Source organism: Aethalodelphis obliquidens, unplaced genomic scaffold (assembly GCF_003676395.1).
Source record: "Aethalodelphis obliquidens isolate GAN/ISIS:26980383/991018 unplaced genomic scaffold, ASM367639v1 scaffold7, whole genome shotgun sequence".
NCBI lineage: Eukaryota > Metazoa > Chordata > Mammalia > Artiodactyla > Delphinidae > Aethalodelphis > Aethalodelphis obliquidens.
Genome location: NW_020837951.1, coordinates 35219931 through 35237270, shown reverse-complemented (window position 1 = coordinate 35237270; position 17340 = coordinate 35219931). Strand labels below are relative to the sequence as shown.

Below are 17340 nucleotides of genomic sequence, written 5' to 3'. Positions count from 1 at the left end.
TTTCACTCTAAAATTTTAGAGGCTGTAACATCTACTCATTCACCACCTATTTATTGAGCACTTACTATGCTCTAGGTCAGGTGTTGGCAAACTTTTTTTGTAAAGAGCCAGACAGTAAATATTTTAGCTTGGCAGGCCAGTCAGTGGTCTCTGTCATAACTTGATCCCTGTAGCATGAAAAGCAGCCTGGCTGTGTTCCAATAATTTATGGACACTGAATTTTGAATTGTATATAATTTTCACATATTACAAAACATTCTTTTTTAAAATTTTTAAGCCATTTTAAAATGTTAAGATCATTCTTACCTTATAGGCCATACAAAACGGGCAGGAGGCTGGATTTGACCTGCCAGCCATAGTTTGCACACTTACTCTAGATTTGGGGCATAGGGATGCATAGTGGACTAGATGAAGATCCCTCCCCTCATGCACCTCGCATTCTAGAAATGGGGAAGCAGACGATAAACATAATAAATAACCAGTTTAGTATTCTAGAGGGTGAAATAGGGAAAGGAGGATCAGGAGCACTGTGGCCTTTACTCTGAGAGGAGGTGATAGGAATGAACCACTGAAGAGTTGTGTAGTAGTGTGACTATCCTTGTGTTCTGCGCTCCCAAGGAGAAGCCAGAAGCACCCGTAGGGGTACAGGTGGCCCCTCCTGTGAGGAAGTCCCTACCTGTATCCATTCCAATGTCTGGATATCCCTGCTAATTTAGTTCTCATCAGCTCCCCTCATAATTACTTCCTGATTCATCTTGTCCTTTTGTGTAAGATTTGAACCAATGGAACTCTTATTCCGTGGACTAAACATAAGTGAACATATTTTCCTTCTCATGAATCAATCTAGAATTCTGGGCTCAGAGATAAATTGTCATGTATTTGCACAAACATAAGTAGAGAAACTTTTAAACATAGGTAAGTTTTTCAGAGAATGTGTATAATCGGGGGGGGGGTGGATTATTCTTTCATTGGTTATACTCTCTGCTAACAGTTGTCAGTTAGTTGTTGAGCCCATACCATTAGCTTCACACTAGCTTCCCATGCCACATGAAGTAAATCCAGCGCTCTTCACCCTTATTTATGATCTGGCCCCTCTTCACCTTTAGAACCTCCTTTTCTCCTGGTCTTCCTTCACCTACTACACTTCCAAGTTATAGATATTTTTCAGATACTCAAATATAGCAAGCTTATGCTCACCTCAGGGCTTTGCACTACCTGTTCCCCATGCCTTATGCCCAGAATGCTGTTTCCCCAGTGGTCACATACTTGGGGGTTTTTTGTTATAAGAAATGACCTTCCCAGTGAGAGTTTCCCCCAAAGTCAATCTGAGTCACCACCAATGACTCATTTACATAACTGTTTTAATTGCCTTCATACCATTTATTACTATCTGATACTGTCCGTGTGTGTGTGTGTGTGTGTGTGTGTGTGTGTGTGTGTGTGTGTTGTTGGTTTTGTTCATCTGTCTTCCACCACTGGAGATGTGAGCAATGATTTTTGTCTTGCTCACTTCTCAATTAGCTGATCTTAGAACAGTATCTGGCATGTATTAGGTACTCAATAATTATTTTTTGAATAGATTAATGAAAGAATGTATATAGATGCTCATGCCATGTGCCCAGCACTCTGGTAAATGTCACTAATGGAGGCATCCTTGGACTTACATTTTGCTCTACTTCTCCCCTTCCTTTCTCCCATACACAGTGTGGTTTCTTGAAAAAGTCATCTGTGTTCTGTTCTTTAGCATCTTTCTACTTGCAATAAACCCCTTACAATCTGGCTTGTGCCTCTGCTTCTCAAATGAAACTGCTCACACCAGTTTCCAGTTGCCAACAACTTCCTGGCTGTTAAGTCCAATGGATTTTGTAGTCTTCGTTGTACTTGATTCACCAGTAGCTTTTGACAACTTCTTCCTTGAAACATTATCTGTTCTACCTTCACATCCATGGTACCCCCTCTTTTGGTTTTATTTCTTTCTCTTAAACCACATATACTCATGGTTGCAGTTTTGTATCACATCAAATAACATAGTTATCTTTTAGATGGAAAAATTATTTCTGCATAGTAATTTCATGTCTTCCCGGTGCTCTACTACCTGAACAAATTTGTAAACCGCTGCATGAGTTCACATGCTTATGTGCATACCAGTTAAAATTGTATTTAAGGGACTTCCCTGGTGGCACAGTGGTTAAGAATCTGCTAGCCAGTGCAGGGAACACGGGTTTGAACCTGTTCTGGGAAGATCCCACATGCTGGGGAGCAACTAAACCCGTGCACCACAACTACTGAAGCCCGCGTGCCACAACTACTGAAGGCCGTGCACCTAGAGCCTGTGCTCTGCAACAAGAGAAGCCACCGCAATGAGAAGCCCGCACACCACAATGAAGAGTAGCCCCTGCTCACCGCAACTAGAAAAAGCCCGTGCACAGCAATGAAGACGCAATGCAGCCAAAAATAAATAGATTAATTAATTTTTTAAAAAACTGTATTTAATGGCTTTTAGCTAGTCTTAATTCGTGACCCACGTTTTTTATTAGAGGATATAAAACATTTGTTGACTGTGTTTTTTGTTTGCTTGTTTTTTTTTCTTTGATGTGCGGACCATTTTTAATGTCTTTATTGAATTTGTTACAATATTGCTTCTGTTTAATGTTTTGGTTTTTTGGCCCGAAGGCATGTGGGATCTTAGCTCCCTGACCAGGGATCGAACCTGCATCCCCTGCATTAGAAGGCGAAGTCTTAACCACTGGACCGCCAGGGAAGTCCCTGACTGTGTTTTTGATTATATCCCAATTGGTAATAGCTGAGATTGTAAATTCCATTTTGTATTTTCATTAGAAAACATTTCACAGGTTATTGTCATCCTCGTTTTTCAATTTAGGAAATGGAGCTAAAAGTAAAGTTGTTTGAAGAAGGTTATTTTTATAACCTACAGATTATTTTCCTGTATTGAGAAAATAAAACATCCCACAAACCACCTATTCGCCACATTAAATAACAACAAAATCAGTTGACAGACCAGTTAGTTGGCCCTCTTTGTAGACACCCAATAAAGAATATAAGAAATAAACTTATCCAAGTTTATTCTCATCCTTTCAATCTCCAAAAAATATGGGGGGAATTAGTTTTTTCTCCTCCTGTTTAAAGCCCGTGCCACGTCAGGAGTTTTGCTCTATCCATCCTTTCTCTGTGTTTTCAACTTCTCCACCTCTATTAGCTTTCTCACATGTTCAGGTCTCTCCCATTCTAATAACAAACTCCACCAAATCCTCCTCCTAGGTACTGACTGATCTTATTTTGCCCCTTCTTACTCATGCTTCTTAAAATAATATATACCTACTGTCTACTTTTCTTCAACTTCCATTCATTTTTTAAACATTTCTTGTTATGAAATGTAATATACATAGTGAAAAGTGCATCAGACATATGTGTACAATTTAATAAATTAGTTATATAACACACTTAAGTTATATGACACCACTGTGTTCGAAAATAGAAAATTGCAGCTACCCTGAGACCCTCTGTGCTCTATTCTCTCCCCATAGGAAGTAACAACTGTTCTGGCTTTTGTGGGTAATCACTTCCTTCCTCTTCTTTATAGTTCTACCACCTTTGAATGCATCTCCTTCACTCTTCAACCTATTGCTTTCTACTCTTTCTACCTTCTTACTGATTCCAGAATTCTCACAATAAAGTTATCCATGAACAGTGCGAAATCTAAGGGTGTTTGCCAGCCCTAATCTCACTAGGCTTCTCTGCTGTATTTGACATCGTAGATCAGTTCATCCATCTTGAAACTACTCTAAGGTCTATGACTATTCTCTGTGGCTCTGCGTTCTTTAACCTCTCCTTCTCTGTCTCTTTCACAGGCTTTTCTGCCTGCCCCTCGTGTGTTGTTGTTCCCAGGGTTCCATCTTTAGCTCACTGCTGCTCATCTGGCTATGGCGATACTGTCCACTCTGGTCATTTCAGCCTCCACTATTAATGCAGCTTTCAGATCTAATCTTCAGCACAGATGTGTTTTCTAAGCTTTATCTTACATAGATAACTGCCTGGTGGACATTTGTCTCCACCTAGATACTCAACATCCAAAAAAGACTTCATCATCTTTCCCTCTAAATTGACTCTGCCTTCTTTTCCTACCGTTTCTGAATCAGTTGTTGACACTACTGCTCACCAGTTTACCCAAGTTAGAAACCTGAAAAGCATCCTAATTTCTCTTTACCCTCTACCTAAAATTTTCCATTTGATTTACAAACGGAAATTTGTACAAAATTACAAATTTACATCTAATTCTTTTAGAGTAAATTTAAATTTTTTATATTTCAAGGGAAGCTTTACCTGAGTTCGTTACCCATCCAATGATGGGTCCTCCTTTTCACTCCATTAATACCTTGTACACGCTTCTATCACTGTGCTTACATTGTTGTCGTTATCTATTTTTATGTCTGTCATGTTCTACTGGGCTTTTATTCTCTGAGATACCTAATACGTAACACAGTATTGGGCACAATGCGGAATGGAATGAGGAGTGAGGAAGGTGAGGAAAGCACACATTGATGTTAAGAATAAAAGAATTGTTATGTTACACACTTCAATACACAGAACCATCTGAATATGGGGTCTCCACACTAAACTGTAGGAGGCAGTATTTCTTTTCTTCTTTTAATTTTATTTATTTATTTATTATTATTATTATTTTTTTGGCTGCATTGGGTCTTTGTTCCTGCACGCAGGCTTTCTCTAGTTGTGGCAAGCAGGGGTACTCTTTGTTGCAGTGCACGGGTTTCTCATTGCGGTGGCTTCTCTTGTTGCAGAACACGGGCTCTAGGTGCGCGGGCTCAGTAGTTGCAGCACGTGGGCCCTAGAGCACATGAGCTTCAGTAGTTGTGGCACACGGGCTCAGTAGTTGTGGCACACGGGCTCTAGGGCACATGGGCTTCAGTAGTTGTGGCATGTGGGCTCAGTTGTGGCCTGCGGGCTCTAGAGCGCAGGCTCAAGTATCTGTGACACACAGGCTTAGTTGCTCTGTGGCATGTGGGATCTTCCCGGATCAGGGCTCGAATCCGTGTCCCCTGCCTTAGCAGGCGAATTCTTACCCACTGCGCTACCAGGGAAGTCCCAAGAACTTTTGTTAGGTAAGTGATTCCTTAGAAATACTGCCTCCTGGGACTTCCCTGGTGGCACAGTGGTTAAGAATCCACCTGCCAAGGCAAGGGACACGTGTTCGAGCCCTGGTCCGGGAAGATCCCACATGCCGCAGAGCAACAAAGCCTGTGCGCCACAGATACTTGAGCCTGTGCTCTAGAGTCTGCGAGCCACAACTACTGAAGCCCGCACACCACAACTACTGAAGCCCACGCGCCTAGAGCCCGTGCTCTGCAACAGGAGAGACCCCCCCGCACCGCAACGAGGAGTGGCCCCCGCTCGCCACAACTAGAGAAAAGACCGTGCACAGCAACGAAGACCCAATGCAGCCAAAAATAAATAAATAAAAACCTTGAGGATATATATTTTTTAAAGTTCTTTTGGAAAGAACGAGGTTTTAATTTTCTTCTGACATTCACTAAATCTTCACAAATATTCATGTTGCAGACCAAACCTGGACCACCCAAAAAGCCAAAGACCCCTTCTGGACAATCAGCCTTAGTGTATTGCTACAACTGCGGGCAAGAAGGCCATTACGGACATGTAAGTTTAAGTGGAATTTGGGCATAAAGCGTTCTGTTGTTCAGGAGTGGTTGCTGAAAGATGAGCCCGAGTAATTCTGAACACATTTCTTTTATAAACTAATATCTTGAAGTAAGACTTAATATATTTTCAACTGATTTACTTCTGTCCCTACCAGAGTAACAGATCTGTCAGAGCACATTCTTCTAAATGTTTTAAGTTTACATGCATGTTAGTCTAAAACAAATACAGCTCATAGAATCATTCAGACAAATAATAGTAGTCAATAGAATGGTTACAGTTCTCACGAGTTCTTAGGATTACTAGTACTTTGACCCAGCCAAATCGTGATTTTTAGATTTTCTATATAGTTCTCCAGTGTCTCTGGTTTTCCCCGGTACTGTGTTCAGTTAAATCTTTACCACTCACATGCAAACCCTGACACTCGCTAGTGGAAAGACAGAGGTGCTGCATCATCAGCCATCCTGCCTACCCCACAAATGCCCCAATTCCCTATCCAACCTGCATATTTCCTAACCCTAACTGAAAGGGCCAAACTGTGTGTGTTCTAGATACTGAGGTGTCAAAGCAGAAACTTGCTGCTCTGAGGTGAGAGTGAGTCTCCTAGCCAGTTATCTCATTAAGCATGAAACAGCAACAGTTCATCCCAGAGACAGGATGCAATAAGAATAGACTCACAGCCCATATGTTCTGGGAATCTTGAGACAGAGGAGGAAAGGCAGTGGCACAAGAAGTAGAAAATTTGTATGGAGAAATACACTCCCAGTCTCCAGATAGGCTTCTAATAGCCTAGAAACCAAAATATACTAATATCAAGTCAGATCTGATGACAGGAGATGGAAAGCACACAGAGGTAGGGAGTCTACAAAATGGATAGAGGTGTGAGCAGTAGGATGGAACGGTATTGCAGGTCACGTGTTGAGTTCTGACCATGGCACTTCACCAGTGCAGACCTTGGGGACAGAGCTCTACGATATGGGGAGAGACAAAAAGTCTGGAGAAGAAAAAGTGTGGGACAGAGTCCATCAACAGATGGAGTTTTTCTTCCACATTGGGACAGCAGGACCGTGGAGTGAAGGGATAGAATATGAAAGAGAGGATGGAGCTCTGATCCTCAGTTTTAATTTTTGCTCTACTACTGACTTAACCATGTGACTTAAAACAACCCGCTTTTTCTCCCTGGTCTCCAGTTTCTTTATTTCCAAAGCAAAGAATTTGTACAGGGAGAGCTCTCAGCACTGATTTGGTATTTCCAATGTGATCAGATCCATAGTATGGGGATACAGACGGAGGGACCTTGCAGTATAATTACCTCACTTCTATAGAAATCACACTGAAAAGCTAGTTTGAGAATACCTTGTTTTTGCAAAATTATCATCTCTAGATCTTTTACTGCTCTGTGTATTCCTCCTTGTTGCCAAAACTCAGATGTTGTTTAGCGAACATATTCACATAAGCAGTCCACTGCCACACGAATCACACAGATGTACAATTTATGCTTGCTTACCTCTTTAAAGCAAAAGGGTATAATTTTAGCATTTATGTTTGTTCAATTAAGGAAAACAGTTAGAGTTGGACACATACTGCTTACTAGTCACTCCTGTTAATGTAGATAGGAAATATATTAAAAGCATTTGGAACTTATCCCTGAAATCTAGATTTAGATAATTTTTAATTTACCATAAAGCAAATTTGGCAGCCTCATTGCTGCCATAGATGAAGAACTCTAGATTATCCACACTAATGAAGAAGATCAGTGGTGTGGCTAATCCAGAATAGTAGATAAATTATATAGCCAACTATCAATTGTCTGTGCTAATGGAGGGGACCAGCGATGTGGATAATCAAAATATAATTTACATTTAGCTTTGGAAAGTGTTTATAGTACTGTATAACTCTGTAGAGCCACATCAGTCTAGACTGTATAGGATCCAAATAGGAGACTGGGCAGGTAGTTACAGCTGTCTGAGGGCCCCTCCCCTTCAGTTTCAGAACTTCAGCTCTATAGATGTTAATAAATAGCTTCTTCATGTGAAAGATACTCTAAGGGGAATGTGGCATCGCCCTTCCCTAATTCCACTCACTGTAACTGGGGAGGCAGGGACAATCATAAGCAGCTCCATATGAGGCAAACTGCAATAGGAAACAGTACTCACCCTGTAAAGAGACTACTCCAGGATGAGTGGGGCGCTGGGAATATATCAAGAGCTCTAGTACCTTTTTGTAATTGTAATTTGCTCTTAATATTCTATAGAATCTGTCTTAGCCTCTTCATGCTGCTATAAACAAACTACCATAGACTGAGTGGCTTATAAACAACAGGAATTTATTTCTCACCACAACCATGGTGCAGAATCAGTGTCTTGTGAGGGCCACTTCCTCATAGATGGCACTTTCTTGCTGTGTCCTCACATGGTGGAAGAGGCTAGAGAGCTCTGTGGGGTCTCTTTTACAAGAGTTCCACCCTTGTGATCTAATCACCTCCCAAAGGGTCCACCTCCTAATACCATCACCTTGGGGTTTAGATTTCAACACATGAATTGGGTGGGGGGATACACAAACATTCAAACCATAGTAGAATCTTCGACCCAAATCTTTTTTTTATTTTTATTTTTTTTATTTTTTTGCGATACGCAGGCCTCTCATGTTGTGGCCTCTCCTGTTGCGGAGCACAGGCTCCGGACACGCAGGTTCAGCAGCCATGGCTCACGGGCCCAGCCGTTCCACGGCATGTGGGATCTTCCCAGACCGGGGCACGAACCCGTGTCCCCTGCATCAGCAGGCGGACTCTCAGCCACTGCGCCACCAGGGAAGCCCCTAGATCTTTTATGGGTATCATTTCTTCTGGAAACTTGGTGCCACCATGGATAGTGATTTATAAAAGCAATTCTTTATGTTACCCTATAGGTTTGCCTTATAACTTTCAACACCCAAAAAAGCCCAAAAAGATCCAGAAACTCAACAACAGGTTAAATCTGAGGATAGTTGGAAGGAGGAAATTATAAAGATAAGAACCAAAATTACTGAAATAGAAAACATGATTAATAGCATCATCAAAACCAAAAGCTGGTTCTTTGAAAACATTTTCTTTTCAAAAGAAAAGAGACTTCTGGAAAAACTGCTCGAAGAAAAGGAAAAGATACAAATAAACAATGAGTGAAAAAGTGTAAATAGCTTAAAATACAGTATAATTTTTTACTTAAAGAATACTGTATAAACTTCATAAAGTTCAATGTTAGGGACTTCCCTGGCTGTCCAGTGGTTAAAACTCTGTGCTTCTACTGCAGGGGGCACAGGTTTGATCCCTGGTGGGGGAACTAAGATACTGCATGCTGCATGGCCAAAAAACAAACAAAAAATAAAGTTCAATGTTAAATCTGAAAATGCAGCTAAAATAAATAATTCTCTGCAAAAATATAAATTAATCAAAATGATTGAAGAACAAACTTAGATGAACCAATACCACTAAAGAAACTGAATTAATAATCAGAATTCTCCCCACCAAAATATACCAGACCCAGGTAGGTTCGTAGTCAAGTGTTACCAAACCTTATCTATTCAGATAGATAATCCAAAGAACACCACTCACCTTAGTCTGTGAAACTATTATAACCTAAAAATACTTCAAAATATCTACAGAATGTTACCATTTTTGTGAAATCTGAACACTTCAAAGTTATACTATTGTTTATTGGAATATTTATTAATAGTAAGAGTATTAAAACCTGAGAATGGCAGGGACCAACTTTAAGACCATGGCAGCTTCTGGAAAGGGAAGGAGATGAATGGGAAGTGGGAAGGAGAGTTAGACGGAGGATCTCATTATATCGTTAATGCTTAGGGGGAAACAACTAAATTAAGGGTAAATGTTGATTTGATAAAGCTAAATGGTTAGGTACAGATTTCCATTACTTCATTTTCTATACTTAGTGTATATTTAGAATGATTCCTAGTTTTTAAAATCTACAAATTATGTTTCTAAGTGTATGGTGGCCAGTTTGGTCAAGTATCTTAGAATTACAAGTTGACCTCTTGCTCTGTTGGTGGAAATGTAAATGGATACAGCCACTATGGAAAACAGTATGGAGGTTCCTTAAAAAACTACAAATAGAACTACCATATGACCCAGCAATCCCACTACTAGGCATATACCCTGAGAAAACCATAATTCAAAAAGAGTCATGTACCACAATGTTCATTGCAGCTCTATTTACAATAGCCAGGACATGGAAGCAACCTAAATGCCCATCGACAGACGAATGGATAAAGAAGATGTGGCACATACATACAATGGAATATTACTCAGCCATAAAAAGGAACGAAATTGAGTTATTTGTAGTGAGGTGGGTGGACCTAGAGTCTGTCATACAGAGTGAAGTAAGTCAGAAAGAGAAAAACAAATAGTGTATGCTAACACATATACATGGAATCTAAAAAAAAAAAAATGGTTCTGAAGAACCTAGGGGCAGGACAGGAATAAAGACGCAGACGTAGAGAATGGACTTGAGGACACGGGGAGGGGGAATGGTAAGCTGGGATGAAGTGAGAGAGTGGCATGGACATATATACACTACCAAATGTAAAATCGATAGCTAGTGGGAAGCAGCCGCATAGCACAGCGAGATCAGCTCGGTGCTTTGTGACCACCTAGAGGGGTGGGATAGGGAGGGTGAGGGGGAGATACAAGAGGGAGGGGTTATGGGGATGTATGTATATGTATAGCTGACACACTTTGATATAAAGCAGAAACTAACACACCATTATAAAGCAATTATACTCCAATAAAGATGTTAAGAAAAAAAAAGAATTACAAGTTGAGTATATAATGACAAAGTTATGATAAATCAGCTGAATTCTATGCAGATATTTCACATACTTTCTTCCTAAGAGGTACAGATTTTCCCCATTATCTGAAAGTAGAGCGTTCCTGTGAAACCTTTCCTAAGCCAAAGTAGCTGTAAAGCAAAGCAGCAGTTACCTTACAACACATCTTTCTAACGAATGCAAAAAATAAGTGGAGATAAAGCACAGATGCTCACAGACACAGTTCAAAGCTATGGTGGCTTGATGCCGAAATGCTGAGTGTAGTTCCTGGGGGAGGAGCTTGGTGGTGCCACTCTCACTGCTCCGGGTGCTCACTGTCTCTATATGGTTGCTGCAAAACAAATGCTAAACACTATTTTCACTTTTCACCTTTTCTTGTAAAGGTGAAAATCCTCTTCATATTTCTTTCTGCTAGTGAAAACAGGTCTTTCATAAAAGTGAAGCAGTATAAAGCAAACTTTTTAAAAGCAGGGGATACTTGTAGATTAATTTTCTTCAGTACCTAGCTAAGAAGCACTGAACGTTTATAATAAATTTTAGGCAAGATGGCAGAAGACAGAAGCGGAAAGTTCCAAAATGAAGCCTCTTTTAAATGAAAGACATTATTTGGTTTGAGACAAGCTGAATGGATATGTGTCACAGACCAGGATAAACAAAGCCTACTACATGGGACGTGGGTCAGGCCAAGGATGTGGATTTGGAAAGTAGCAGCTACCAGAAGGCCAGAGTCAGGAGAGTAGGGAGCTGTCCTGGGGTGAGTGAGAGGAGTGATCTCTTCTTGAGTAGGGGGAGCAAAGAGAAGAGAGGTTTCCTTCAGAATTACCTAGGAACATTTTCAAGCTAGGCACAACCCACCACCACCCTGCTCCCCACCATAAGAATCACTGCCCTTGTGAGCAGTGAGTGTTGGCTTAAAATAAGCTTGCAAAAAACTACTTGTGTGGATGAAAAGGAGTAAAGGGCTAAGAATTTACCCCCACATTGAGGGTGTAAATGTGAAGAGAAGAAGAAAAGGAGAAACCCTTGATGGAAGGCTGTTAGAAGAGACAGACAAGCAAAGAGCTGATAAAACATAATTTTAAATAAAATAAACCCTGCAACAGAGGAACAAGGCATTGCTGGGGGAGAGGGTTGGCAGGGAAGATTTAAAGAAGATAAGAAGGGTTTTGTAGGTAAAGAAATAAAGGAAGAAAATCCAAGCCTGAAAGACTAGCATGTAAGCACGATCGGGTGTTTGGCTGATCCTCCCAGTGTCCCAGCAAGACCACATCCTGCAGCCACAGTGTGAGTATCAGCAATGGGGGCTCGTCACTAATTACAGTGGTCCATAATCTTACAAAAAAAGTTGTCTGAACAGTGTGACCTTGTGACATCATAATTTCAAATACAATTTGCAGGAATGTACAGAAAGACGAATGTTTAGCCAGACCTTTCCAACATCTCCATTCATCTACTACTATGATGACAAATACGAAATCCGGGAGAGAGATCAGAGAATAAAACGAAAAGTGAAAGGTATGTTACTAGATTTCTTACTAAATCACCTTTGCAATAGTTCCTTAATTTCTTTTTTTGCACTGTCTTTGCAAACTGCTTTGTGGGCCTTTGGTTAGGACAGAAAATGTTTTTAATAGTTACTATAGAAACTGGAACTTTCTTTTTTTCTTTTCTTTTTTAAAAATTTATTTATTTAATTTATTTATTTTTGGCTGTGTTGGGTCTTCGTTGCTGCACGTGGGCTTTCTCTAGTTGCGGCGAGTGGGGGCTACTATTTGTTGCGGTGCGCGGGCTTCTCATTGCAGTGGCTTCTCCTGTTGCAGAGCTTAGGCTCTAGGCACGCAGGCTTCAGTAGTTGTGGCTCGTGGGGTCTAGAGTGCAGGTTCAGTAGTTGTGGTGCACGGGCTTAGTTGCTCCACGGCATGTGAGATCTTCCCAGCCCAGGGCTCGAACCCGTGTCCCCTGCATTGGCAAGTGGATTCTTAACCACTGCGCCACCAGGGAAGCCCGAAACTGGAACTTTCTTGATCTCCAGAAATCAAGCACCCACTTCCAAAATCCTGTGTTTTAATCTATTCACCGTGAACATTTTTCTCACATAATGATCATTTTAGAAAATGTCCAGAAAATACTTATATCCATTTATGCATGCAGAGTTTTTAAAGCTTCCTTTGAGATTTTTCTTTTAGACAAACAATTATGTTCTCCCTCTTTATATCTCTAGTCTTTTTCAAGCAAAGAAAAGCTTGCCCTGCTAGGTGATTCCTGGAGCTTCCCCAAAGAAGTCATTTTTTATTGGCCACCATTATGAACAGAGCTCCAGATCCACAGCCACCCTCCATTTCTTTATTTGCTGTTGCTAACATAATGTTCTTTCTCACCAAATTATTTTATAATTTAGGCTTATTTTCTCTGCCACTCTTCTTTCTTGCCGTATGCTTCACAGTGGTTTACAAAGTTACTTTTTTTGCTTTCAGGACCAAATAGTTCTATATTTTTCAAGTTAACTCATACATTGTTGACCCTTGGCCTTTTCATTATTCTCTTCTAGACTCTCTCTGAGTTCAGGTCCTTTCAAAACGAAGACAGTAATTTTGGAGGAAAGTAGAGGAATTACCTCTCAACTTCTGCATATTTTATCTCTCTATGTAGAGAAATTATAGTACAAGAAGATAATGATTAGACAACTAAATTTTTAAAAGATTACAAAGAAATGCGCCAAAATGGCATCTCCGGATTAAAGGGTTGTGGATGCTTTCTCTGTTATTTTCTCTGTACTTTTCTGTATTTCCCAACTTTTCTTTAATGAGCATTTATAACTTTTATAATCAGGGAAATATCCTTTGTTCTCCTTTTTAATTAGTTATATCAGCAACTCTGTGGCACAGATCCACTTTGAGACTCACTATATTGGACTTTATATTTTATACTGAAGTCTATAAGTAATTATGGATACTTACTTTTGCTCTATATTCTAGAATTCAGTTTTGTCCCCTAAGTATACTACTTCGCACTCTGTCCCATTTTTTTATTGGTGACTTCTTTAATCTTTCAAGGTTCTGTTGACCTTAGTTTTCATCCCTCACTATAAGCTCATCTCCCACTTATCCCATCAGAATCACTACCATCAGACGCTTACAGTAAGCGTGCCAAGTCCTGATAAAATATAACATCAGATCTGGCACTTAAACCTCTTAGATACACAAGTGTGTGCACATGTGCACACTCAGTCTCTAAGCCAGTGATCTCTACTCTGGAGGAATAATCTGGAGGAATAATCTCCTGTCCAGTATGGCATCCACCTATAAGTACTGTGGCCAGACTTTATCTTCAGAGTATAATTGAAATGTCATATGAAACTGTCAAAAGGCCACATTATACATCTTGCTTCACCTTATCATCAAGGGCTGTCTCTTTATCACTGCAGGAACTTGAATTGGTCACACGTGACTTTTCACAAAGCTGACATGATTACTGCTCTCACTGGTCCCTGTCTCCCTTGTTGAACCTAGTTAAACTGTATTGAACAAAATAAATATCATTGGATTTCTGGATGTTTTCCATGTTTAGAAATATAGAACTACAACCATTGAGTTTTTAGTGAGTGATTTTTTTACCTTAGTAAGGGCTCTTTAGAATGTCATATCATTAATGCATTTAAATGTCTGGCTTCCCTCTCTGCTAAGTTATTTACAGACCAATGAAAGCTCTGCATGGAGTTGCTGAATATGCAGAAATACTTTATGTTTTCCAGAACTTCAGAAGAATGGGGACTTTCCAAGGCAGTTCAAGAGGCCTCATATGGAAGCAGCAGATAAGAGGCCCCACCGTGATATGAGGAAGAGCCATGCCTCATGGAGAAGTAACACGTGGCCTCAAGAAAAGAAAGAAACCCAAAAAGAAGCCATGAACAGGACCAGCAGAGAGCGTGAGAAGCACAGGAAGGCTGACAGGTGTCATGAAGTGGATGAGGACTACCCCAGGGGCCCCAAAGTCCACTCTTCTCCTGGCACTGTCAAAACCCAGAAGCCTCACAAGCCCTTTCACCACTCATTGCATTACCACAAGCCAAGAGAAGACAGGCTGCCCAGAGAGGGCAGGAGGGTCAGGCATAAGAAAAAGGAGAGCTGTTTGGAGGATGATGGCAATGATAATTTATTTCTCATTAAGCAGAGGAAAAAGAAGTCTAAGCTGTGAGTTAGCTTCTGATTTGGCTTCCCAGTGTTTGGTCTTCATGTCTACAACATCCTGGCAATATTTGTATTACCTATGATTAAATAAAATGAGGTTTTTGTTTTTGTTTTTTTAATCTCAGCCATACCTAGAGCTATTGGACAAAGTCCTTGGAGATCTCAGTTCTCTGTGTCCAACAGGTTATTAGGTAAGAAAACAAAGATAAACTCGGATTTCCCCTGTTCCAGGACGTCATTTTTATTCACTCAGTACCCTAGGGATAGGAAGAATTAATCTTTTCATACAAAAAATTTTTTTAATATTTTGAAAAAATAAAAAAGCTCATTAAATGTATGCAGTGTATGAAAATTAAATCCTTGCAAGAAGATAAATTAATGCTAATATGAAAAATTCATCACTTTTTCAGCATTCCTTTTTTTTTAAATATCGGAAAGGATAATAACTATATATCTAAATCTGGCTTTTCTTGCTTCTGAAGCTGGTGTCAGAATCTTACTTTGGTCAGCGTATCACAGGCTGAAAATGAGGGTGTCGTCATTGAAGCACTGAAGAGACAGGGAATTGGGTTTTAGAGCAAAATACAAGTAAGGAATCCATCCAGAGTAAATGTTGAGAAACAGATTTCCTGAAACAAGTGAAAAGAGTCATCAAAAATTTTAACTTAATCACAAGGAAGTCATTTTTACCATTTTTACAGCCATACTTGAGGAAGACTGTCCCTCAGATATTTAAGATGAATATCATCCAACTTAAAAAATTGTTTTGGGGGCTTCCCTGGTGGCACAGTGGTTGAGAGTCCGCCTGCCGATGCAGGGGACACGGGTTCGTGCCCTGGTCCGGGAAGATCCCACATGCCGCGGAGTGGCTGGGCCCATGAGCCATGGCCGGTGAGCCTGCGCATCCGGAGCCTGTGCTCTGCAACAGGAGAGGCCACAACAGAGAGAGGCCCGCGTACCACAAAAAAAAAAAAAAAAAAAAATTGTTCTCTTGGGTTTTTTAACTACCACAGAGTTACACAGAAGTTTTTATACTTGTGAACCTTTTGTACTTATCAGAGCCTAATGTTAGAATAAGAAAAATAAAATGTCTGAAATAGAGTAAATAAATTTGTCTACTATGTAAAAAGACAATGAGAGTTTGAGTAGTGACAAAGGGTGTACTTGGGTTGGACAAGTAAGTAAAGTTATAAAATCTCTATAAACTGGGGTCAAATGCCCTTACTGTGCCCAAGCACTAGCTTTATGCCAGAATAAAATGAGATGGAGTAACAAAATGTTTCTCCATGTTCTCCAACAATTGGAATCTTAAATTTGTGTTTTCCTCTTTGTGAAGTATACAGTCTGCTGTATATCTGGTAGGATTAGCTCTCTTTTCTTTTGGAGGGCAAGGGAGAATCTCTCCTCTAGAATCAGACTTGGTGTCTTTAGTTTACCACCTTCCCTGTGGCTGCCCAGCTTTCAGCTAAGTGTCAAGCATTCGTTGTGTGTTGGTGGTTGGCTTCCTAACATCTACTGGGATTGTTCTGACCCTAAGGTAAGTGGGCACAGTCTTTTAATACCCTGCTAAAAGTGGCAGCCATGAAAAATGGCTTCATAGAGTGGTAAGCCTTGAGATAATTGGCATTATTTCTTAGTAGAACCTGGGACAGGTGTGGCTTATTACTGATGTGGTGTGACTAGCATTCCTTCAGATCTGAGGACCTCTGCTTTCAGGGCAGAAGTGGGATTGCCTTTCATACTTAGAAAATTGTTTGGTGGAGGGAAGAAATGAAGCTCTTCTTCTATTTGTTTCTGCACATTATCTTCTTTTTCCTCCCAAATTTTATTTTTTTTTATTAGACAAACATTTTGTTCTGGGGTATAATTTACCCTTCAGGTCCATGCATTTATATGCAGATAGGAAAGGAGGCTGAGCTACTTCACTTTGGGGCATTAGGATGATAAGGAAAGAACAGAAACACAAGAGGAGCTTCTGCTCCATTCCCTCTTCATTGCCCTTGGCACCTGGCTCTTACACCAAGTGTTCAGTTAGTCAGTCTACTCACACACTAATTTTCCATACAAGAATGGGGAGTTTAAAATATTTAGTGATTTGACAATCAAATAAGACTTTAAATGGATAAATGTGGTTAAGAGAAAAGGAGATGTCCCAAACAATAAGGATCCACATAGTTGCTAAGATTGAGAAGACTCTAAACATCTTTTGCCTCTGGTCCCACTTTGATTAGAAAGAAACAGCCTGAGTAGCTCCTTTCCTGGATTCTAGCTTGATTCATGTTTGGCTTTCTTAGAGCACAGAGAAACCGTCTCCCATTTTCTCAATGGAAAGCCTTGCTTTCATGGACCATGCTACTGACAGTGCCTGTTATTTCAGAACCATGCTATTAACAGTGCTTATGATCAGCTCTTTATTTTTATGTTATACAAGGAGTACATATTCTTTTTAAGGGGGAAAAATATTTTTAAAACCTTTTTCTAGTTACCATTTATCATCATACAAAGTTATTACAATATTGTTGACTGTACTCACCATACTGTACATTTCATCCCCATGACTCATTTATTTTTTAACTGGAAGTTTGTACCTTTTTTTAAAAAATTGAATTATAATTGACTTACCAATTATATTAGTTTT

At 40.1% G+C, this 17340-nt stretch overlaps 1 protein-coding gene across 6 annotated transcripts in view; it reads left to right on the top strand.

The window, feature by feature from the left end:
- The window catches only part of ZCCHC7 (zinc finger CCHC-type containing 7), a 266507-nt gene that overhangs the window by 223189 nt on the left and 25978 nt on the right, over positions 1-17340 (top strand). For 5 of the 6 annotated variants that reach the window (XM_027105490.1, XM_027105487.1, XM_027105492.1 and 2 more), the window contains 3 exons: positions 5596-5691; positions 11913-12030; positions 14267-15100. In XM_027105490.1, the coding sequence (XP_026961291.1) occupies positions 5596-5691; positions 11913-12030; positions 14267-14709 (657 nt within the window). In that variant the 3' untranslated portion in view covers positions 14710-15100. Of the gene's footprint in view, positions 1-5595; positions 5692-11912; positions 12031-14266; positions 15101-17340 lie in introns of those variants that run through there. The other variant, XM_027105491.1, reaches the window with a different exon arrangement.